The sequence below is a fragment of the Muscardinus avellanarius genome, assembly GCF_963383645.1.
Source record: "Muscardinus avellanarius genome assembly, chromosome: 10".
Lineage (NCBI taxonomy): Eukaryota > Metazoa > Chordata > Mammalia > Rodentia > Gliridae > Muscardinus > Muscardinus avellanarius.
Genome location: NC_137796.1, coordinates 78,705,262 through 78,730,815, shown reverse-complemented (window position 1 = coordinate 78,730,815; position 25,554 = coordinate 78,705,262). Strand labels below are relative to the sequence as shown.

Sequence of the window (25,554 nt, the reverse complement as noted above, 5' to 3'; positions counted from 1 at the left end):
CCTCAGCAATTTAGTGAGGCCCTATTTCCAAATAAATAAATTCATGCTGTGGGTGTAGTTCAGAGGTATAATGCTTCTAGGTTCAATCCCCAGTGCCACCAAAAAATGAAAATAAAAAATAAAACAGTAACTATAGCCAGGTGTGATGGCACATGCGTATAATCCCAGTACTTGGGAGGCTAAAATAGGAGATTTGCAAGTACAAGGCTAGCCTCATCAACTTAATGAGACCCTGTTTCAAAATACAAAATAAAATAAGGCTGCAGATGTAACTCATGGTAGAATACTTCTGGTTCAGACTCTAGTACCAAAAGAAACTTATTACCTGACATGTAATTGAGACTGCCAAGGAAGTAGAAATGCAGTCAAGAAATCAGAAATGTATTCATCAGGGTCTCAAGCAAAGAGATCCTAAACCCTAGAAAACAGGAGAAGAGAAATTAAAAATCTTGTTTCATCAGAGTTATAGGAATTTATTTCTTTTTTTCTAACAGAAGCAAATAAAGGATAGTTTCTGAGCTGAATGATGGCAACATTGCAGAATAAAGAAGGTGAGCCAAGAATTAAATGAGGGAGGTGTACTTTGTACATTTCTCTCATTTTTTCCTTCTGGACATTCTTCCCACCAAAGGGCAGTTTAGTTCACATATATTTTAGTTCCAGAATACTACTCTGTGATGTGCTTTAAGGAAAATAATTATGATGTATAAACAATTTTGTTCAAGGAATGTAAGAAAAGAGACGTTTTAATATCTGTAACGTGGTGTTGACTATGGTAAATGCTATCTGAGAGGTGCAAAGTATTATAGAAGCTCGCGAGCAAGAGCTATTAGGATCAGTGTAATTTTCATTGAAGAGATGGCATAAGACTGGACCTCCAATAGTTTGGTAGATTTTGACTAGATTTTTTTTTTCTTTTTCGGTACTGGATGGAACCCAGGGGCATTCTACCTCTGAGCTACACCACCAGCCCTTTTTTTTTTTTTTTTTTTTTTTTTTTTTTGGTGGTACTGGGATTCCTGGAAGCCTTTCTACCTCCAGGCTATACTCCCAGACATATTTTTACATTTTTTTATTTTGGAAACAGGGTTTCCTAAGCCAGCACGCGCGGCTGGCTTTGAACCTGCGAGATCCTCCTGTCTCTGCCTCCCAAGCGCAGGGATTACAAGCGTGCGCCACCACGCCCGGCATTTTTTTTGTCTTTTTATTTTTTGAAACAGGGTCTCACTGAATTGCGAAGTCTCGCTAAGTAGCTGAGGCTGTCCGCGAACTGCGATCCTCTGGTGTCTGTCTCCTGAATGCTGGGATTACAAGTGTGAGCCACCACGCCTGGCGATTTTTACTCGATTTTTAAAAAAATTTTTTATTTTTACTAGATTTTAAAGCTAATTTTTCATAAAATTTTATCTGAGGTTAAAATAAGCAAATTTTAAGAAACTTACACTTTGAGTAATTCAGCTCTTACATATAAAACTACCTTTGAATTACTCAATGGTTTATAAACTTGGAAATGTATCAGAATCAACTAGTGTTATAAAATTGCAGATTTCTGAGCCTTTCTCTGTACTACATCATAATTTCAGGGTTGAGGGCAGGGTGGAGTAGGCAGGCAGAGTCCTAGAAACCTGAATTTTTTTTTTTTGTGTGTGTGTGGTACTAGGGATTGAATTCAGAGGCATTCTTCCTCTGAGCTATACCCTTAGCCCTATTTTGTTTTATTTTAAAACAGGATCTCACTAAGTTGTGAAGGGCCTCACTCAGTTGCTAAGGCTGGCCTTGAACCTGCAATCCTCCTGTCTCAGTCTCCCAAGTACTGGGAATACAGTCCTGTGCCACCACACCTGGCCTGAATTTGTCTAAAGGGCTCTTTGTATGATTCTGATGTGGCTAGTCAATGGGCAGTGTTTGGCAATCTCTTTTAGACTGTATGTTTCATAAATTGTTTCATCAAATTTCTTTCAGGATGTGGAAAGGGACCAAGGAAAACATTTGCCCCACCTACACAAAAATTGAATAGTATAATACCTCGTGGCCCTAACTTACCCAAGGAGGAGTCTCTGGAGATCATTTCCCCAGATGCAGAAGCCAAGCCAGTCCTGCCAACGTCCAAGCTAAAAAAGAAAAAGATGGCAAACATAGAGAATGGTCCAGGCACTGGCCAGGAGAAAAAAAGAAAGGTTAAAAACATCAAGCCAGCAGAGAAGAAAGAAAAGGTAAACGTCACATTGATGGGCTATAGTAGGACAGTTCTTTCTACCCTACGCTCCCATTAGAAAAACAAAATCTTTTCATATTGGGGACATTCATTCTGTAGTTTAAATGTTTATTCCTTTTTTAAAAAAAAAACTTGCAGTTTTTTCTTAAAGAGGCAAAACAGGTTTTGGTCAAAGCATTTGATGAAATAATAGGATGAAGTAGGACAGAGATAGGAGTAGACATGGACAGGGACTCTATGAACATTTTCCTGTTTTTAAACTCCTTTATTCCCTGGAGATCTGGAATAAAGTTTACAAAGTCTTTAGGTATGTTGGTTTTATCCCTGTACTTTTGTGAATTTACTGACTCATTTAAAGGAGGTTTTCCTGACTGGTCAGAGGAGAGAACTATGCCAATAATCAGTTTTCCTTCTCTACCCTTATCTCTGCAGGGAAAATCAAGTCTTACTAATGCAGAATTTGAGGAGATTGTCCAGATTGTGCTACAGAAGTCCGTGCAAGAATGCTTGGGTATGATTTGTAGTAACAGAAAAAGGTTTCTGTTAGGCAAATGACTGTTATCTGAGGGGTAGTGTAACTTTGACAGTTTTTCTCCTTCTCTTCCATTTTCCTAAGTAAAAAAATATTAGTTGAGACTTGGGAATACTCCACTTCTATCAATGGGACTGTAGCTAAACCACCTACAATAAAAGATAGAGACTTTTAGAAAAGTATATTGGCTTCAGAAAAAATATTGTCTCACTTTTTTTTTTTTTTTGGTACTGGGGACTAAATCCAGGTTCGTTTTACTTCCAAGCTACACCCCTAGCCCTTTTTGGTTTTTAGTTTTTTTTTTTTTTCTTTTTGTTGTACTAGGTATTGAACCCAGGGGCATTATACCTTCCAGCTATACCCCAGCCCTATTTTTTATTCTTTATCTTGAAACATGGTCTCACTAAGTTGTGCAGGGCCTCACTAAGTAGCTGAGGCTGGCTGCAAAGTTGCAATCCTCCTGTCTCAGTCTCCCAAGATTACAAGTGTGCACCACCACACCTGGATCTATGGTTTTTTGTTTTTTTGTTTTGTTTTGTTTTGTTTTGTTTTGTTTTTGGTGGCACTGGGGTTCCTGGAAGCCCTTCTACCTCCGGGCTATACTCCCAGACCTTTTTTTTTTAAATTTTTTTATTTTTTGGTGGTACTGGGGTTCCTGGAAGCCCTTCTACCTCCGGGCTACACTCCCAGACCTATTTTTACATTTTTATTTGGAAACAGGGTCTCTTAAGCCAGCGCGTGGCTGGCTTCGAACCTGCACAATCCTCCTGTCTCTGCCTCCCAAGCGTGGGGATTACAAGTGTGCGCCACCACGCCCGGCCAGACCTTTTTTTTTTTTTTTTTTTTTTTTTTTAAACAGGGTCTCTTAAGCCAGCACAGCTGGCTTCGAAACGCTGCGATCCTCCTGTCTCCGCCTCCCAAGCGCGGGGATTACAAGCATGTGCCACCACACCTGGCTTTTTTTAATTTTGAAACAAGATATTGTCGAATTTCTAAGGATCTCACTAAGTCGTTAAAGATGGCCTCAAACCTGTGATCTTCCTGTCTCAGCCTCTCAAATACTGGGATTATAGGTATGTGCCATCAATCCTGGGTCACCTAAAAAAAAAAATTTTTTTTTTGTACTAGGGATTGAACCCAGGGACATTCTACCTTTGAGCTGTACCCTCAGCCTTATGGTTTTTTGTTTTTGTTTTTTGAAACAGGGTTTCACTGAGTTGTGGAGAGCTTCACCAAGTTGCTAAAGCTGACTGCAAACCTGTGATCCTCCTGTCTCAGCGTCCCAAGTGCTGGAATTATGAGTGTGTGTACCATGCCCCGCTACCTAAATTTTTAAAATGCAATTTTTATAATATTTTAGAATATAACTAATTTACATATATTTATAATATACTTAGAAAAGAAAAATTGTTTTCCCAGATTTGAAGAACTTGGTCTTAATTTGCCATTTTGGGGTTTTTTTTGTGTGTGTGTGTGTGGGGGGGTATTGGGAATGTTTATCTGCTCAAGGATTTGATTTGTAGAATAAAGAACTCTGTAGTGTTAAGTCCTGAGGATTTCTTCATAAGGCCATGAAGCTAAGGAGAATGGTCTGATATTTTATCCATTCTTAGGTGTACTTTATTACTAGAAGGAGTTGGAGAAAAAGTGATATAAAATGCAGTACATTTAATTTTTTTACATATACAAAAAATTACCATTATGTGGCTATCTGGGAATGAGGCAGATCAATTTGGAAAGCTTGCAGAAAGATACAGATTTTTTTCTGAAAAATTTAAAGATTTAAAGTTCTATCATATGACAAGAGACCAAAGTTAGTCTTTTCTAGGCACTAGGTAAGAGAAAATTTAATGGAATGTTATAGTTAAAAATATTTGTGTGGTTGTTTTTTTATTGCTTTTCTGCTTATAATATTCTAGGTGGGATGGGACCTGGCTTTAATTTTGCAGAGACTTCCTGTGCCCAGCCCATAGTATGTACACAAACATACAAAGAACCAGGAATTGCTTCTGCTACCTATAATGGTAATGTTGATGGGTAAGTTTATCCCACAGAGGCAAGTTGAATACAGGGTGGACTTAACATTGTTAAATGGTAATGTATCTGTGGATCTAGTAATTTAGCATATTTTTTTATTTCTCTCAGCTACGGAAATATACTTGTTGAGAAAACTAGCCAAATAGATGGATAAAATAGCCTCAAGAGGCCTTAGTGGATCTATGACTGTTTCTGTTTTTTGTCTCGTGCATGCTAAGCACATGAAGTACCACTGAGCTATTCATAGTCCAAAGCCTAGAATTCTTCTATCTTCCTTTCACTGTTTTGGGTTTTACAAAAGATTGGTACTGTAAGTTGCTCCTTTTTACCTCTTCATTTAAAAAATATTGTTTTTAGAGAGAAGGTAAGGAAACCTCATACTGCAGAGATTTCAGCCTCTCTAGAAGATGAACTTGTTTCTGAGATAAAGACATCTAAGCCAGGCCAGCCAGTTCCTACACCCTCTGAGAAGAAATTTAATAAGCTCTCCTTAAACAAAAGAAAGAAGGCAGCTCGTAAGTAAAGTCAGATAGGCTGAGATATACCTCAGGTAAACAGAATGGAACAATGGGTGGGCTGCGAGTTTTCAGCCCAAGGCTTGAAATTATTTGGCTATGATTCTTTTTCCTTCACTGGCCTTTACTATTTACAAAGATTTTCTTCTTCATCTCTCCACCTCACAATATTTTGTTTTATCTTCCTAGAAAATGAAAAAATGGAGAAAATTCAAGGTGGACATGAGCACAGACGAAAAGAGCAACCAAAGAGAATGATTCAGGATCATTCTCAGATCAGAGGTCAGCAGAAAAGAAAGAAAAGTGGTTTTGGTAAGTTTATTTATAATTTGGAAAACATATGGGCTGAAAATTGAAATGGAGGAGAGAGACAAGGGATAGAAAGTTAGAGGGAATTCTGCAAAACTGTATCTCTCACAGCTGCTTGTTAGAAGATATGCTGGTGAGAAAGAGAGAGAAAGATTTCATTCATTCAGTTATTTGTTCACATAACATGTACTTGTTGGGTGCCTACTATGTGGCAGGCATTTTAGACATTACCCTGGTAGATGTGACCCAGCCTTGGTGGCACATGCCTATAATTTCAATTGGGAGGCCGAGACAGGAGGATTGCAGAGTTGAGGCCAGCATCAGCAACTTAGTGAGACTATGTTTCAAGATAAAAAATAAAAGCTGGGTGTGGTGGTGCACGCTTGTAATCCCAGCATTTGGGAGCCTGAGGCAAGAGGATTGTGGTTCGTGGACAGCTTCAGCTACTTAGTGGGGCCCTTTGCAACTCAGTGAGACCCTGTTTCAAAATAAAGACAAAAAAATAGGACGAAGCCAAGAGTGGTGGCGCACGCTTGTAATTCCAGTATCTGGGAGGCTGAGACAGGAGGATCTGCGGTTCGTGGCCAGCCTCAGCTACTTAGGCCCTGTTTCAAAATAAAGAATAAAAATTAGGGCTGGGGATGTAGCTCAGAGGTAGAATGCCCGTGGGTTCCATCCCCAGTACCACAAAAAAAAAAAAAAAAAAAAAAAAAAGGCTGTGGGTATAGGTCAGAGATAGAATATCCCTGAGTTCCATCCCCAGCACAGCAAATTAAAAAAAAAAAAAGATTTGAAACTGTTGAAGTATATCACAATTAGGAAACTATTAGGGCTTGGTATAGCTATCGTATGGATATTATATGCTGAATAATATGGATATTATATGCTGAATTATATGGATATATATGCTGAATAATATTAATAACATAGTAAGAGTATATAATATGCTTATTATATTTGGTTGCAGAGTGAACTCTTTTTTTGTGTGTGGTACTGGGAATGGAACCCAGGGACATTCTACCTCCGAGCTATTTCCTCAGCCCTATTTTTTATTCTTTATTTTGAAACAGGGTCTCACTGAGTTGCAAAGGACCTCACTGAGTAGCTGAGACTGGCCTTGAACCGTGATCCTCCGGTCTCACCCTCCGGAATGCTGGGATTGCAAGCATGTACCACCATGCCCAGCTCAGAGTAAACACTTTTAAATCAGTTTAGATATGAAAAGGAAGAGTGAGAAAATTGTAGATAATAGGGACTGAGTAGGTGAGCTGTGGGAGGATTTTCTTTGTATAATTTTATTATAATTTTAATTTTGTTTTTTTGAGACAGCAACTTTACTCTGTTACTCAGGTTGGGCTAGAACTTCTGAGCTCAAAAGACCCTCCTGCCTCAGCCTCCCAAGTGCTGGATACAGGCATGTGCTACCACACCTCGTTTTATAACTTTATTTCTTTCTTTCTTCCTTTCTTTTCTGTTTTTTTTTTTTTTTGTGTGTGTGTGTGTGTGTGTGTGTGTGTGTGTGTGTGTGTGTGTGTGTGTGTGGTACTGTGGTTCCTGGAAGCCCTTCTACCTCCAGGCTACACTCCCAGACCTATTTTTACATTTTTATTTGGAAACAGGGTCTCTTACGCCAGCGCGGCTAGCTTCGAACCTGCGCGATCCTCCTGTCTCTGCCTCCCAAGCGCGGGGATTACAAGCGTGCGCTACCACGCCCGGCTTTCTTTTCTGTTTTTTAAACCCAGGGGCATTCTACCTCTAAGCTATACCCCTAGCCTTATTTTTTATTTTTTATTTGGAAACAAGTTCTCACTAAGTTTCAGAGGGCCTAAGTAACTGAGATTGGCTGCAAACCTGCATTTCTTCTGTCTCAGCCTCCCATGTACTGGGTTTACAAAAATGCCACCACCACACCTGGTTTATAACTTTCTTTTAAAAGACACTTGAGAGCCGGGTGTGGTGGCACAGGCTTGTAATCTCAGTGCTTGGGAGGCTGAGACAGGATCGCAGCCAGCCTCAGCTACTTAGTGAGGCTCTCAGCAATTTAGTGAGACCCTGTTTCCAAATAAAATATAAAATAGGTCTGGGAGTATAACCCGGAGGTAGAAAGCCCCTGGGTTCCATCCCCAGTACCACACACAAAAAAAATAATAAAAGAGACTTGAAAGTCAGATGTGGTGGTAGTGATTAAAGAGAGAGAATGGGAAGATATTCAGGAAATGTATTCTTTATCAGGAAGATAGACATTTTGCTGTGTGTTTGTTTGTGTGTGTGTGTGTGTGTGTGTGTGTGTGTGTGTGTGTGTGTCTTTGTGTGTCTGCATGCGCGCGCTTTACTGGGGATTGAACCCAGGAGCATTCTACTGAGCTATAGCCCCATTCCTTTTTAAAATTTTTTGTTTTGAAGCAGGATCTCACAAGGTTGTTCAGAATCTTGCCACATTGCTGAGGCTGTCTTCTTTGAACCTATAATCCTCCTGTCTCAGCTTTCCAAATACTCGGATTACAAGTGTGTACCCCCATTCCCAGAAAAAGCTTTGCCTTTAAGATGGGTTGGAGACAGGGTAAAGATAGATATGGATTCATTTATTTATCAAATTTTTTTCGGGGGTATGGGCATGATGGCTCATACTTGTAATCCCAGCAGGATTTGGGTTCATGGCCAGCCTTAGCTACTTAGGCCCTCTGCAATGTAATGGGACCCTGTTTCAAAATAAAGAATAAAAAATAGGGCTGGGAGTGTAGCTCAGAGAGAATGCTCCTGGGTTCCATCCCCAGTACCACCACCACCCCTCCCCCCCGACACACAAAAACATTTGGGAGGGGAGCTGGATGTGGTGGCACATTGCCTATAATCCTAGTATTTGAGAAGCTAAAATAGGATTGCTGGTTTGAAGCAACTTAGCAATTGAGCACTTTAGACCCACAGAAACTTAGTAAGACCCTATTTCAAAATAGAAAATAAAAATATAACCAGGTATGGTGGTACATGCCTCTGTAATCCCAGTACTTGGTAGGCTGAGACAGGAGGATTGCAGGTTCGAAGGCAGCCTCAGCAACAAGACCAAATAAAAAGTAAAATAGGGATGTGGTGGGGGATAGCTGGGAGGTATAAGGCCCCTGGGTTCCATATCTAGTAATACAAACACACCATATATGGCTGTAGGGCTGGGGGTCTAGCTCAGAGGTAGAATGCCCTGGGTTCAATCTCCAGGACCACACACAAAAAAAGTTGTTTTGTTGGTGCTGAGATTGAACTGAGGACCTTACACATGCTTAAACATTTTTTTTTAATACTTTATATATTTTTTTGCGGGTCTGGGGATGGAACCCAGGGGCATTTGACCTCCGAGCTACACCCCCTGCGCTATTTTTTATTCTGTATTTTGAAACAGGGTTTCACTGAGTTGCAGAGTGCCTAAGTAGCTGAGGCTGTCTGCGAACTGTGATTCTCCGGTCTCAGCTTCTTGAATGCTGGGATTACAAGCGTGCGCCACCATGCCTGGCTCCGTTGTTTTTTTATTTGTTTGTTTGTTTTTTACAGAGCCAAGGATCAAACCCAGAGCTTTGCGTGTGCTAGGCAAGTGGTCTGCCACTGAGCCAAATCCCCAACCTCAGGACCTTAACACATGCTAAGCATGCACTCTACCACTGAGCTACATCCCATCACCCATTTAGTAATGCCTTATATTGTGCACCATGTATTATTAGACTAGGTGCTAGAAATACAGTGATTAATAAATCGGATAGTCCTTCATTCATAGAATTTATAGTTTTAGTATGTAAGATTGTAAACAAGTATAAGTTTATACTTATACGCTTATAATCCCCTGCTTGGGAGGCGGAGACAGGAGGATCTCACAAGTTCGAAGCCAGCCGCACTGGCTTAAGAGACCCTGTTTCCAAAAATAAAAAAGTACAAAATAGGTCTGGGAGTGTAGCCCAGAGGTAGAAGGGCTTCCAGGAACCTCAGTACCACCAAAAAAAAAGTTTCCCAGTGTCACATTGGGAAATTTATGACAAAATAGATCATAAATTAGTATGTTGAAAAATTAAATAGCTGATAATCTTAGAGAAAATATATTTGCACCAAAAAACCAGAAAGAGTCATAAAAAATAAACAAGGTGTGGTGGGATTACAAGCATTATTACTACACACTGTAATACTAGTACTTGGGAGCCTGAGAGAAGATCCCAGGTTTAGAGCCAGCCTTAGCAACTTACCAAGTCCTTCATAACTTAGCGAGAACCCAAAATAAAAATAAGATAGGGCTGGCATGTAGCTCAGAGGTAGAATGCCCCTTTTTAAATAATAATAATAATTAATACTAATAATAATGATATTAGTAAAAAACAGAACCCAAAGTATAAGGAGTAAAAGAATAAAAAGTCAGCTAGTATCTAAAATGTATGATATAGTTTTGATTATAAAAGCATTATAGAATTTATACATACTTTGGGAGAAAACTTTAGAAAAATTATGCAGGTACCAAACAAGAGAGTCCATGTGAGTAAACCTTTCCTCTTGTTACAATGGCAAGATAACATAAGGAGCTGGAAATATGATCTTATTGGGCAAAGAGGTGGCCTGGAGCTCAGATCACCCCAAGATAGGTTCTTTTCTTGAGAACTAAAGGCTTTTTATTTTGGTTTTACCTAAACATGTAAACTCATGTATTATTGTTGATAACTTTTGGGATGCTGTAGAACCAGCTGACTTGACCTCCAGTTATCCCAAATATACCAGTGTCATTGGGTTTATGTTGCTCCATCTCCTGTTCCTTGCAGTGTTCAAAGGACTTTTGACCGGCTTATGTGAGTTCATTCCCTAGGTGGCGTTTGTGAGTTGAATTATGATTGTGAATTTGTTAGCCTCTCGCTGTAAAGGAACTATTCTTCCTGTTTCTTACAGTTGCCGAGGAGAGAAAAGTCTTCCTGGAGTAGGACGTAGAAAGGGGCATATCCAATAAAACAATTTGCATTAAGTACTGTGAAATAAAAGACAGAATGTCATGAGAGGAAAAATAGAAGCCGAAGTAAAATTGGACCAGTCAAGGAGTGCATTTCTAAGGAAATTAATTATATTTAAGTTGAAACTTGAAAGAATAGATCATGAGTCAGGCGTGGTGGCGCACGCTTGTAATCCCAGCATTCGGGAGGCTGAGACCAGAGGATCACGGTTTGCGGACAGCCTCAGCTACTTAGTGAGGCCCTCTGCAACTCAGTGAGACCTGGTTTCAAAATAAAGAATAAAAAATAGGGCAGGAGGTGTAGCTCGGAGGTCGAATGCCCCTGGGTTCCATTCCCAGACCCAGGAGAAAAAAATAGATCTTATTTAGCTGAAGAAAAGGAGAATTTTATTGTTTGTTTATTTATTTATTTTGGTGGTACTGGGGTTCCTGGAAGCCCTTCAACCTCCGGGCTACACTCCCAGACCTATTTTTACATTTTTTTATTTGGAAACAGGGTGTCCTAAGCCAGCGCGCGTGGCTGGCTTTGAACCTACGCGATCCTCCTGTCTCTGCCTCCCAAGCGCGGGGATTACAAGCATGCGCCACCACGCCAGGCTAAAAAGGAGAATTTTAGGTAAAGTTTGGCATGTTCCTGGTACCAAATGAAACCAGTGTGATTGGAAGTTAAGGAGCAAGGGGAGGTAGGGTAAGGAGGTAACTCTGGAAGAATGGAAAGAGGTAGGCAGTGACCATGCTCGAGTACGAACTTTATGCTCAGGCTTCAAGTTATTTTTGTGTGTGGTACTGGAGACTGAACCCAAGTCCTCACACATGCTGGGCAGGCACTTTACCATTGAGCTTCATCCCTAGCCTTTTACAGTTTTTTTCTTTGAAACAAGGTTTTCCTACATTTCTGAGGCTGGTGTGGAACTTGTGATCTGCCTGCCTCAGCCTCCTGAGTATCTGTGTACCACTGTATCTGGTCAAATTTATGTTTTAAAATGATCCTTTGGTGATTAATTAGAGAGTAGAGTATAGGGAGAAGATAAGTATTTACTGGTTATCAAGTGCTAGGATTAAGTATTTTGGTGGCTTGGATTAGGATGATGAAAATGAAGAGAGAGAGAGAGTAGATGGTTTTATATGTTTTAGAGATAAAATCGTCAGAACTTGGTAATTAATAAATTGGATACTAGGGGTTGGGAGGGATGAGGAAGTTTGTTAAAGATGATTGGTTTCTGGCCTAAGCAGTTATGTGAAAGGAAGTAGAAAAGAGTGGAAGAGCCAAGTGTAGTGGCCCACGCTTGTAAACCCAGTCCTTGGGAAGCTGAGACAGGAGGATCACAGGTTTGAGGCAAGCCTCAGGTACTTAGGCCCTCCGCAGTCTAGTGAGACCCTATTTCAAAATAAGAAATAGCCGGGTGTGGTGGTACACGCTTGTTATCTGGCATGGGAGGCTGAGACAGGAGGATTGAGGTTTGGGGATAGCCTCAGCTACTTAGTGAGGCCCTTTGCAACTTAGACTCTGTTTCAAAAATAAAGAATAAAAAATAGGGCTGAGGGTATATCTTGGAGTTAGAATGCCCCTGGGTTCCATCCTCAGTACTGCCAAAAAAAAAAAAAATATATATATATATATATATATATATATTTTATATATATATATATGTATATATATATATATATGTATGTATGTATGTATGTATGTATGTATAAAGTGGAGTGGAAGAACACATTTGTGGGATAAGAGCCTGATTCAGTTATTTCATTTGTGAACCCTTCTGCATTGCCAACACATGGGCTTTCCTGAGGGAAAGTCCATAGCCTAACAGTTATCTGTGGGGCTAGTTATGTGATTTTTCTCTAGCGACTCTCAATTGCAGGAGTGTAAGAATAGAAAAGGTAGAGACTGGGCTCATTCAGGTGTTTGCTGTCTTGGGGATGGGGGTAAGGTCTGATGGGAGTTGAAGTCATCTGTAAGAGAGTCAAAGGAAGTATCACAGATCAAAGCTGATCGGTACAGATTGAACACAGGTTGTTACCAAGCAGAGAGGGTGAAAGGGGCCAGTGGACTGGAGAGTAAGATAAAGTGAAAGTTGCTGTGGGCCTCTTTGGCAATTAAGGTGGAAGAACCAGGCATTTTTGTCAGAGAGGATGGTTGGATCTGGCAAATGACTGGTTGGGGCATGTGGGAGTGGGTTACCCAGGTGGTATGTAGGAAGAGTTCAAGGAACTGAAACTGGGTGCTTTATAGGTCTTCCTGTGGATGTGGGCATTTGGACTGAAGGCCAGAGGTGGAGAGAGGGGGACTCAGTTGGATGCTAGCATACTTACAGAGGGACATGAGAGGGTAGTAGTGTCCCATGGCATTGACCTCAAAGGAAGAAGGGCTTGTATCGGAGGGAGAGGAGTAGTGACAGTGGAGTAAGGATGATGCTGGCCCCACTCTATCCTGAGAGACATTGGGAGTGTGAGGAATGATAAACTACTTAGAAGCCTGGGGTGGGGGCTGAGCAGTATCATTAGTGGGTCTCTAGGCTTCAAAAAGGAGGTAGGGCTCAGAGAAGAAGTTGAAGATTTGTAGACATGCATTGCTTAAGTTTGTGGAATTTTAAAGAACATTGTGGAAATATTTGGAAAGGAGAGAGAGGGAGGCTGTGAGGGACATGGCATTAAGATGTGGGGATACAGAGAGAGGAAGATGGGAGTTTTGAAGGAAATAGATGAAAAGGAGGTTTGGTCTTTGAATGGGGCCTAACGTAAATGACCAATGGAAAAATGCTAGACTTAAGCCAGGCGTGGAGGCTCATGCTAATAATTCCAGTGCTTGGGAGGCTGAGACAAGAGGATTGCACAGGTTCAAAGACAGCCTCAGCTATTTAGTGAGACTCTCAGCAACTTAGTGAGACCCTATTTCCAAAAAAAGTATGAAATAGGTCTGGGAGTATAACCTGGAGGTATAAAGCCCCTGGGTTCCACCCCCAGTACCACCACCAAAAAAAAAAAAAAAAAAAAAAAAAAAAGAAGAAGAAAAAGAAAGAAAGAAAGAAAGAAAGAAAGAAAGAAAGAAAGAAAGAAAGAAAGAAGGAAGAAAAATGCTAGACTTAGATATGTGCCTTTTGGCAAAGAATGAACCCAGGGATGTTGGTCTTAAAGGTTACTACTTGGCTATTTGGTAACAGGTAAATCAGTTGAGATTCAGATAAGAATTGAGGATATTATGTGCAAGAGATTCTGTTTATCCCTTCAAAAGGACTTTTCAAAGCTGGGCATGGTGATGCATGTTTGTAATCCCACCATTTGGGAGGCTGAGACAGGAAGATGGCGGGTTCTCAGCCAGCCTCAGCTACTACTTGGTGAGGCCCTTTGCAACTCAGTGAGACCCTGTTTCAAAGTAAAGAATAAAAAATAAGGCTGGGGGTGTCACTCAGAGGTAGAATGCTCCCTGGGTTCTATCCCCAGTACCTCAAAATAAAAATAAATAAAATTAAAAAAAACTTTTTAGTAGTGTCATTATTGAGAAGAGTAAGGAGATTTTTCACTATCTGGAAAAATGCCAGTGAACTTTTAAATTTCCTCTTATATTTTGCAGTGCTGAGGATTGAACCCAGGGCCTTACATGTGATAGGCAAGTGCTCTGCCACTGAGCTAAACCCACATCCCTAAGACTTTTTATTTAAGAACTGTCAGTACAGGAAACTCTCCATTTTGTTTGCTATAGAATAAAGATCAAGTCTGAGTCTTGAGTTCTAAGGTCAGTTCTGTGATCAAGTTAGACTGATCTTTAGCAGGGTTTTATCTTCTCTGAGCCTTGGTTTTCCCAATTGTAACTCAGACATTGGACTGATTGATATATAAGGTATGCATGGAAATGTGATTCTGGGGGAGTAGGAAGGTTACATTGATTTTAGTTGGATTGAAAAAGGAAGTTTCTATATTTGAGATTATTTTTGTTTGTTTACTTTTTAAAACTAGTGATTTTCAAATTTTTATTTATTTATTTTGTGGTACTAGAGAAGCAACCCAGGGACATTCTACCTCCAAACTACACCCTCAGCCCTATTTTTTATTCTTTATTTTAAAACAGGGTTTCACTGACTCCCAAAAGGCCTCACTAAGTAGTAGCTGAGGGTGTCCTTAAACCACAATCCTCCTGTCTCAGTCTCCCAAATGCTGGGATGACAAGTGTGCATTACCATGCCCAGCTGTTTTTGAGATTCTTATGTCAGCTTTTATTTTTGGTCCCCTTGTCACAGGTCAATATCTAGTTTGGGTCCAGTGTTCCACTCCAGACTGTGAGAAGTGGAGGCGGCTGCATGGGAACATTGACCCCTCAGTTCTTCCAGATACTTGGTCCTGTGGTCAAAATACAGGTAGAAAGAGTATAACTGCCTTTTTCAGGTTTTCTTCTTCCCTGGCAATTATCCCTTAAATATGAAATAGTTGTATTTAGCACGCATGGGTCCTTGTAGTGACTATGAGAGAGGGAGGATCTTCCCATCCTGTGGAGAGAATCTGGGTATAGAGATTGGGAGGAAGACACCTTGCAGACTTAGTTTAAGAAAAGGGCCTGGCTGGGAGTGGTGGCATATACCTGTAATCTCAGTACTTGGGAGGCTAAGACAGGATGATTGCAAATTCAAGGCCAGCATCAGCAACTTAGAGATACTCTCATTAACTTAGCAAGACCTGTTAAAAAAATAATAAAAAGGGGTAGGAGTGTAGCTCAGACATAGAATGCCCCTGAATGTTCAATCTTCAGTACCAAAAACAAATGAAAACCAGAGACCTGTTATCTGAATGTATGTATTGAGTAAATTCCATTTTGTTCAGTATTGGTCTAATCCTGCCAATTCTGATTAGAATATTGGAAGAGATTATGATGATCTTGTTTAGTTCAGTTGTTTTATAGATGAGAAAGCAGAGTCTCAGAAATATTACCCTCATGCTGCTACATCAATGGGATCAGAGTCACCCTGTTGGGATGTACACAGGAGTTTGGAGTTTCTGCAGAATATTGGGAGGCAGCTTCTTAATTCTCCTGCCTCTCTTCTCTCGTTTTCCTGAGTCTGTCTATTTTTCTCCTCCAGGTACCCTTTTGGTCCCACCTGCTGCCTGTGCCACCTCCTTCCTGTTCTCTCCCTGGCCTGCATCTAGGTTTTCACCTCACAAGTGTTCCTGTCTCTTTTGACAGACTTGGATTACAATCGCTGTGATATTCCTGAGGAGACCTGGACAGGGCGTGAAAGTGATGTGGCCTATGCTTCTTATATCCCAGGATCCATCATCTGGGCCAAGCAATATGGTTACCCCTGGTAGGGCACCATGATAAAGTCAGAGCTTCCTTCTTGAACTTGGGAGAGAGAGTAACGCAGGGAGGGAAAAAAAATAAAGAACATTTGTAATGGAAAGAGTACTTGCCTTAGAGCAGGGGCGAGAGAGAAGATAAAGTACCAAAATTGGAGGCTTTCAAAGTGCATGTTTTCTGGAGGGTTCAGGGTGAAGCGTCTGTTTAGGAAAAAAAAAGTCCGACAGTACTACCATGAAGAAAAAGGAGAGGGGTTGGAAATCTAAGGCAGTTTTTTTTTTTTTTTTTTTTTTTTTTGGTGGTTCCTGGAAGCCCTTCTATCTCCAGGCTACACTCCCAGACCTATTTTTACATTTTTTAAATTTGGAAACAGGGTCTCCTAAGCCAGCGCGCGAGGCTGGCTTTGAACCTGCGCCCCACCATGCCCGGCTAAGGCGGTTTTTAATATTTAGTTGTAAGAGGCACGCAAAGGGAAGAAAACAGGTAGAGGAGGGTTGTTTCTTCTTTGGAGATGTCCAGGGTAAGAAGATTTGTTCTCAGGGTTGTGGGAAGGCCCAGAAGAAAAAGTCACCTCCACTAGGAAGATGAGCTGCTATGTACTTTGATAGAAGTCATTTGGAGGGGGGTAATGAGGAAACTTATCTTTTGGATCCTTTGTTTGCAAACATATTGTACTTTTCTGTACATGTATATTGATACGGTTGTGTTCTGTTCTTTTAACCCCTTCTCTTGTCTCCTCTGTGCCTGTGTGTCTTCTGTAGGTGGCCAGGCATGGTAGAATCTGATCCTGACCTGGGGGAATATTTTCTTTTTGCTTCTCATGTTGATTACTTGCCGGTGAGTTTTTGGGTTTAGACCGAAGTAATGAACACATCCATCCTAGATAGAAACATAGGTGTAGCCAGCAGACACAAGTGGAAACACAATTAGAGTGACAGGTATGAAGGTAAGCACTCACATATAGAAGTGAATCTTATCTACTAGTCGAGCATTTACAGTTGTGATAAATGCTTTTGCTAGGATTCCCGAGGTGAGCGTGGAAGCACGGTGGGATGATGTGGAGTGGGTGAGTCAGGCTTCAGGAGCGTGGAAGTCCAGCACACTCTTTGGGAGCTCTCATATTTATTTTTACCTCTTCTGGCAAGAGGAGAAAGGCAGAGAGAAGGACAGGAACCAAAACAGGACCATCTTTTATTGTAGGCTAAATACCACGTGACGTTTTTTGGAGAAACAGTTTCTCGTGCATGGATCCCAGTCAACATGTTGAAGAACTTCCAGGAGCTGACCCTGGAGCTGACAGGCGTGGTGAGCAAACATTGAGGGGGGGGGTCTCTGATGATAGAGGAAACTGGAAAACAAACTCTTCTCTTTATTAAACCTGATCTACTCCCAGGAAAGGCTGTTGGGAAGAAGTCTGGCTAAGGATACCAAAGGGGAGGTTATTAGTGAGGGACTCCTCTTTCTGCCAGTATTGCAGTGGGGTCATACTTTTTTTCAGACTCTTTCTCTGTCTGCAGATAATGGACCTTCCAGAAAACAAAGGTGCCCTACAGTTGAACCAAATCAGGACTAGCAGATATGAAGGCTCAGATGAACTCAGGGTCTCTCAGTCTCAGTACTGAGGACATATCAGACTAGATAATCCTTTGTTGTGGAGGGCTGTGCTGTGCATTGTAGTATGTTTAGCGTGTCCCTGGGCTCTGCTGGCAGATGTCTGGTGGGTGGCCATATGTTGAGGTCACTTCTCTAATATTTATTACTGAATAATCTTTATTTTTTGGTAGAAGGGATTGAACCCAGGGTATTATACCACTGAGCTGCATCCCTCATCCTTTTTATTTTTAATTTTATTTATTTACTTGTTTGTTTTTTGTGATATTATGGATGGAACTCAGGGGCATTCTACCTCCGAGCTATACTCCAGCCCTATTTTTATTGTTTACATTGAAACAGGGCCTCACTGAGTTGCAAAGGGCCTCACTAAGTAGTTGAGGCTGTCTGTGAACTACCCAACCTACTGTCTTGTCCTCCTGAATGCTGGGATTACAAGCATTTGCTATCATGCCCAGCTTATTTTTAATTTATTTATTTATTTATTTATTTATTTATTTATTTATTTATTTATTTATTTATTTATTTTGGTGGTACTGGGGTTCCTGGAAGCCCTTCTACTTCTGGGCTACACTCCCAGACCTATTTTATACTTTTTTAAATTTGGAAACAGGGTCTCTTAAGCCAGCATGGCTGGCTTCGAACCTGCGTGATCCTCCTGTCTCTGCCTCCCAAGCGCGGGGATTACAAGCGTGCGCCACCACGCCCGGCATTTATTTTTTATTTTGAAAGAGGGTTTCACTAAGTAACTGAGTTTGGCCTTGAACCTGTGATCCTCCTGTTTCAGCCTCCCAAGTCCTGATATTATAGGTTTGTGTCACCACACCTGGCTCTGACTAATCGTTAAGTTAGTATATGTAATTGACTCTAATCTTCTTGTATTTCAGAAAAAGTGCAAGAACAAGGACTATGTCCAGAAGCTGGGGCCAGCCATCGTGATGGCTCAGAAGGCAAAGCAGATCAGCATTCAGGTGGGAGAGGGTTGAGACCACACACTTGCGCCTTCAGCATCAAACACAACACAACCATGTTCCCCACTGAAGAAAACTGGTGTTGTGCCCATTTTGCAGTTGTTAACTTAGAATGCTCTTTTTTTCCCCCAAGCCCCACTCCTTTGGCTCCTTAAGTCATCTATTGCTTTCCCTTCCCTCCTTGGACAAGTGGAATAATCTCTTAGCCCAAAGAGAGACAGTTTGTGGTAGGGGCATCCTACTTGCCTGTTTGTCTTTAAGTCTCAGATAGTTTGCACCCTAACTTCTTTTATGTGGAGTCAGGTTTTTTTTTGTTTGTTTGTTTTGTTTTTGGTACTGGGGATGGAACCCAGGGGCATTCGGCCTCTGAGCTACACCCCCAGCCCTATTTTGTATTCTTTATTTTGAAACAGGGTCTCACTGAGTTGCAAAGGGCCTCACTAAGTAGTAGCTGAGGCTGTCCACACACCTCAGTTCTCCTGTTTTAGCCTCCAAAATGCTGGGACTATAAGTGTGCACCACCACACCGGCTCGGGAGTCAACTTTTACTCTAAAATTCTACCAGTAGGAGTGAAAGTAGACAATTGCAAACTGAATTTCTCTTTTCCCTCTATTTGTTTAATTGTGAGTAAACTGGGAAAAGAGATCATAATTATCTACATAAAAGTCTAGATAAGCCCAATGTGATCATTCAAATGAAAATTATATGGACAATGAATAGAGACCTCACTAGAAGTAAAATATAGAAGATATAGAGCCAAGGCTGCCCTGGGATCTGGGAGGGCAGTGGATGATGCTTTTGTTTCTTGTTTCCCTCAGGATCGGATTAACTTGTTTGGTTTCTGGAGCCGATACAGTGGATCTGACAGCATTGAAGAAGGTAAAGGTAGAAGTGGAGGGTGAGGATTGTGGGGGGTCCTCTATGAAGGCATATATCCCATGTCATCAGCCTGGTCTTAGATTCTATAATAGGAGGTTCTTGTGAATGTCATTAATAAAGTATTCAGAATAGAGGAACAGATGGGTGGAGAGAGGAATGAGGAGGAAAGAGGATAAGAAGAGAAGAATGAATAGGGAATGGGCTTTGAAAAGGGTAGAACTATGGTAACCGGGAAATAAGGTTTATAGAAAATAAATTTTATGGACATAAAAATCAAATTTTATGGACACAGAAGGAGAAGGCAAAGTTAAAAGATGGATTTTGCTGGGTGTGGTGGCGCACACTTGTAATCCTCGCCTTCTGGGTGTGGTGGTACACATTTGTAATCCCAGGATTTAGGAGGCTGAGACAGGAGGATCACAGGTTTGCAGCCAGCCTCAGTAGCCCAGTGAGACCCTGTTTCAAAATAAAAAAATAAAAAGGATTTGTGTGTACTTCAGAGGTAGAACACCTCTAGGTTCAATCCCCAATATATAAAAAAACCCACATTTCCTAGTATCAGTTTTATTCATTAAATATATATTTATATATATTTATATATAAAAGAGAATATATATATATATATATATATATATTTTTTTTTTTTTTTTTTGGTGGTACTGAGGGTGGAACCCAGGGGCTTTTCTACCAGGCTATACTCCAAGACTGATTTTATACTTTATTTGGAAACAGGGTCTCACTAAGTAGCTGAGAGCCTCACTAAGTAGCTGAGGCTGGCTTTGAACCTGTGCGATCCTCCTGTCTGAGCCTCCCAAGTGCTGGGATTACAAGCGTGCACCACCACGCCTGGCTAAATATATTTTAAATATAAAATTATTTAATCCTTCCTTTCTTTTTGTGTTGTAGATTTAATGGTCTCTGGTGCTAATAGCCCACAGTCCTGCTTGGAGAATGAGGAGCCATCAGACATGGAGGAGGAAGAAAAAGAAGAGAAAAGAGTAAGATTAGCTTTAATATTTGTTTAAATCAGGATTTGGGGTTTACTTTATAGGAAACTCCTATAAGGATCTGGTTAGCCAAGATTTACATTACACAGAACTGTCCGATCCCTGCCTCAGGGCTGGTCTTATGTTGGAAGGGTCTTTAAAGAAGGAGGGTCTCCTCTATCCTGTTTTATCTGAATTTCTCACATCTCTAAAAAAATTCTTTCTTGATAATAATTGTATTTTCTGTAGTATTTATGTGATTCTTCCTGGAGCATTTTCAGAGAATAGCAGGTTGCTTCTTTCTACTCCTTTTTCAGTATGGACACATGGATATTTACCCACTTGTTTTCTTAGCATCTTTCCTCTAGGAATATGAAATGTAGATTTTTCACTTTCTCTTTTATTGATTTATTTTTTTTGTGTGTGTGGTACTTGGGATTGAACCCAGAGGCATTCTACCTCTGAGCTACGTACCCAGACCGATTTTATTTTTTACATTTTGAAATAGCATCTCACTAACTTTCTGAGACTGGCCGCATTCCTTCTGTCTCTCAGCCTCCAAAGTACTGGAGTTATAAGCATGCATCACCACTCCCAGCTCTCTTAATTTTTAATTTAGAAATTTGTTTCATGTTTGTGGCCTAGTTTTATTTCTTTCTTTTATGCATTTTAAGGCCTTGTATCAACTAATACTAAACAGAATGAGGTGACCACACATTTTCTCTGTGCTGACAGATATATTTATTTATTTATTTTTATGGTGCTGTGGATTGAACTCAGGGTCATTCTACCTCTGAACCACACCCCCAGCCCGATTTTTTATCCTTCATTTTGAAATAAGATCTCACTAAGTTGCGAGTGCGTCACTAAGTAGCTGAGACTGGCCATGAACACAAATCCTCCTGATTCAGCTTCCCAAGTACTGGGGTTACAAGCATGCGTCACAATTCCCGGCTATTTATTTATTTATTTATTTATTTATTATTATTATTTTTTTTTTTTTTGCATTACCCGGGATTGAAACCCAGGTGCATTCTACCTGTGAACTACACCCCAGCTCCCCCCTTTTTCCCAGAACTAGGGACGGAACCCAGGGACATTTTACCTCTGAGCAACACCCTCAGTCTTATTTTTTGTGTGAGGCTTTATTTATTTATTTATTTTATTTATATTTTGGTCATACTGGGGGTGGAACCCAGGTTCTTTTCTACCTCCAGGATATACTCCCAGATCTATTTTATACTTTTTTTGGAAGCAGGGTCTCCCTAAGTTGCTGAGGCTGGCTTCAAACCTGTGCGATCCTCCTGCCTCAGCCTCCCAAGTGCAGGGATTACAAGTGTGCGCCACCATGCCTGGCTCAGTCCTATTTTTTATTCTTTATTTTGAAATAGGGTCTCACTAAGTTGCAGAGGGCCTCACTAAGTAACTGAGGTTGGCTGAGAACCTGCACTCTTCCTGTCTCAGCTTTTCCAAGTACTGGGATTACAATCATGTGCCACCATTTAAACAAGCATTGAAAGCCAGGCGTGGTGGTGCACGCTTGTAATCCCTGAGCCTGGGAGGCTGAGACAGGAGGATCACACAGGTTCGAAGCCAGCCTCAGCTACTTAGTGAGGCTCTCAGCAACTTAGTGAGGCTCTCAGCAACTTAGTGAGACCCTGTTTCCAAATAAAATATAAAATAGGTCTGGGAGTATAGCCTGGAGGTAGAAAGCCTCTGGGTTCCACTCCCAGTAAAACACACACACACACACACACACACACACACACAGTATTAAACAAGCATTGACACAGATTTAAATAAGCATCAGGCTAAAAGAACCTGGTTTTATTTCATGAAGACCATCTTTTATTCTGCAACATTCCTGTCCATTAAAACAGTTATGTGACTCAATTTATCTTTTTCCTGTTTTGTGTTGCATCTACAGGATCCAACTTTACATTGTCCCAAGTCAGCCAGAAGACAGACAAAAAAACTCAAGCCAAGACGTAAGCAAGCCAGCTGGAAATGGGAAGAGTCCCACATTTACGGCAGGGCAGAGGTAGAGTGTCAGGGGTGTGCAGGTAGCTGGGTCCAACCGACTGACTGAACTCTTGGGCCTGAAAACACAGGCCAGACTAGATGATGATTTCAGGGGGAAACTGTGTAGCTTCCTTATTTCTGCATTTTATAAAATACTAGGTTAATGATGGGAGATTTTAGATTCTTAGCCAAGAAGGATGGCTTCCTGGAGAAGGCAGGCACTGAAGGGAACTGTAAAAAGGAGAAGACCCAGGGGGTAAACCAGTAAGATGGTTGGGAACTGGAAGCCACGTGAGAACTCACTAGATTGAGAATGAGCAGAAGATGCAGAAAGTAAACCTTGGGGAAGACCATCTACCCTTGCCAACTGTCGTTTAGAGAGAAATAAATTTCTTTGATGTTTGGGACATATGGGTGATGCAGGCATGACAAATGGACAGAACAAGACCCTGAAAAAGAAGATAGTGAAGAGATCTCGGGGCAGTGAATCCACAGCATCTCCTGCCCCCATAATGGGAAGCGAAGAGGGGCAGAGGAATTCAGATGTGGACCAGCCAGGTAAGAAACAAGGCCTGAAAAACTCCAGAGAAGTGAGGTCCATGTCTATGTCCCCCTTCCCTGGATCATTTCTGAATAATTCTGTCCTGAAAGAAATGAAAAGCAGAATGAGCGGCCATGTTTCACGCTGCACCTAGCACACACTCTAGAAACATAGTGGTTGTTAATTTGTTTGACTCTAGGAATGGGAGGATAGTGAGGAGAAGAGAACATTTATTGAGTGTTACCCTAGGCAAGATTGATACATTCATGCTCACACTAATTCTTTCAGTAGGTCCATGACAGGATATTTGACATTTTAAACATAAAACAGACTGAAAGAGTTTAAAATTTAAGGCCCACATCAAGTATATGGCTAATACATGATTTAAATTCCCAAAGCCCATATATATATATATATATATATATATATATATATATATATTTTTTTTTTTTTTTTTGGTAGTACTGGGGTTCCTGGAAGCCTTTCTACCTCCAGGCTACACTCCCAGACCTGTTTTATACTTTTTTGTTTTTGGAAACCGGGTCTCTTAAGCCATCGTGGCTGGCTTCGAACCTGCGCAATCCTCCTGTCTTCACCTCCCAAGAGTGGGGATTACAAGCGTGCACAACCACGTCTGGCCAAAGCCCATATTCTTCGTACTTAGAAAGTTCTAGCCTGGCATAGTGGTGCAAGCCTGTAATCCCAGTATTTGGGAGACTGAGACAAGAGGATTGCAGGTTCAAGGCCAGCCTCAGCAATTTAGCGAGGGCTTCCACAACTTAGACAATGTTTCAAAATAAAAAACAAATAAAATAGGGCTGTAGCTCAGAGGTAAAATGCCCCTGAGTTCAATCCCCAATACCACAAGAAAAAATAAATAAAAGAGAAGGTTCTTTTCTAGCTGGGTGTAGTGGCATCTGCTGGTAATCCCAGTACTTGAGAGGCTGAGACAGGAGGATTGCAGGTTCGGAGTCAGCACCAGCTTGCAGTAACTTAGCAAGACCTTGTTTCAAAATAAAAAATAAGCCGGGCATGGTGGCGCATGTTTGTAATCCCAGCACTTGGGAGGCTGAGACAGGAGGATTGCACAGGTTTGAAGCCAGCCTCAGCTACTTAGTGAGGCTCTCAGCAACTTAGTGAGACCCTGTTTCCAAATAAAATAAAAAATAGGTCTGGGAGTAGTATAGCCCAGAGGAAGAAAAGCCCCTGGGTTCCACCCCCAGTACCAAATGCACACAAAAAGATCTGGGAGAATAGTTTGGAGGTAGAATACCCCTGGGTTCAGTCCCTAGTACATAAATCTTTTCCAGAGATTATTTTTGGCATAGAAGTTTAGGATTTTTCATATAAAAAAGTCAGGCTAGACTGACCTAATGGGGCTCTCAACTTTGTCCTCTTTTCACTTAGGCCCTAAGAAGAAGTTTCACATTCCCCAAAGCAAGGTCTCAGCAACCAGCTTGTCTAAAGAAAGAGAAGTTAGCATGGTGTCAAAGGGCCTGACCTCACCAGCTCCTTCAGTGCCCTGCCTCTTGGTGGGGAAGCAAGGGCCTAGACCCCAGGAGCCGCTGACTAAGGAGGCTGCAAGGGTCCATTCTGAAGATGGAGACTCCAGTGACCTGGACCTGGAGCAGCTCATGGAAGATATTGGAGGAGAGTCAGAGGAGCGAGGGGAGCTGCAGCACAGAGAAGACGCAGGGGATGTGGCCTTCTTTGAGTAGTCCTGTGCTCTTGCCTTCCAATTCTCCACCTCAGAGATCCCAGAGCAGTTGATAAGTGTTGGGGTTGCTAATCAGCTACAACGTTCAAGTCAGAGCTATGCAGTTTATGTGTTAATAAAGCAGGTTACTGTTGTGACTCGGTTTGGTTTGTGTCTAATCCTGTGCTTCATTGGGGCTTCTTCCCTCCTCCCCATCATGGTGGCACATCGTTGTGTCTAGTGGGAGGCCTGTGAGGTCTAAGAACCTGGGGACGGAAGGCAGTGAGACCTGAGCTCTGGAGAACCTCCAGGAGTGCAGGTCTGGGTTCAGTCCTGGCTCAGCTATTTTCTGGCCAGGTGTATGGCCTTGGGCAAACACTTTAGCCACTTGGCTGTTGTTTCCATGTCTCAGCTGGACACCGTCTGCCTCGGATTGTTGATGGTTCAGTGATGTCATTCATGTAAAGCGATAGGAGTGGGAACCGCTTACTATGGTGAGGAGAGATGGTTCCAGGGGGAACAGACCTCGGGTTCTGGGGTGGCTACCGGTGTTTAGGAATTTGTGTACTCTGGCCTGAGGCAGTTAGTGAAACATACTAGATGTGAATTTTCTATATTAGAGTTTATTGTTGGGGAGGGACAAGTTGAAGGTAACAGTTTTTTCCTTACATTTGTTTAGGAAAATTCTGTGGGTACCTCTTTTTCTTTTTCAGTACTGGGGGTGGAACCAAGGGGCATTCTACCTCCAAGCTACAGCCCCAGCCCTATTTTTTATTCTTGATTTTGAAATAGGGTCTCACTAAGTTGCGGAGGGCCTCGCTAAGTAGCTGAAGCTGTTTGCAAACCATGATCCTCCTGTCTCCGCCTCCCAAGAACTGGGATTATAAGCCTGCGCCACCACACTAGCCTTATGGGTACTTTTATAGGCAAGGACCAGGAAGTTGAAAAGGGAACTGCAACAGATGGCTGTGTTTCATATTTTC

The 25,554-nt window shown here is 41.5% G+C and overlaps 1 protein-coding gene across 1 annotated transcript; it reads left to right on the top strand.

Annotated features, from left to right (window-relative positions):
- Positions 1 to 523: 523 nt before the first annotated feature.
- ZCWPW1 (zinc finger CW-type and PWWP domain containing 1) lies at positions 524 to 24,593 on the top strand (the record flags this gene model as incomplete). Its single annotated transcript, XM_080703859.1, has 16 exons — positions 524 to 551; positions 1,963 to 2,213; positions 2,648 to 2,735; positions 4,667 to 4,784; positions 5,142 to 5,299; positions 5,489 to 5,611; positions 14,813 to 14,929; positions 15,751 to 15,871; positions 16,626 to 16,701; positions 17,065 to 17,169; positions 18,363 to 18,446; positions 19,266 to 19,332; positions 20,233 to 20,324; positions 22,240 to 22,300; positions 22,758 to 22,892; positions 24,283 to 24,593. The coding sequence occupies 16 exons, from the start codon at positions 524 to 526 to the stop codon at positions 24,591 to 24,593; spliced, it is 1,935 nt and encodes a 644-aa protein (XP_080559985.1).
- Between the last annotated feature and the right edge of the window lie 961 nt (positions 24,594 to 25,554).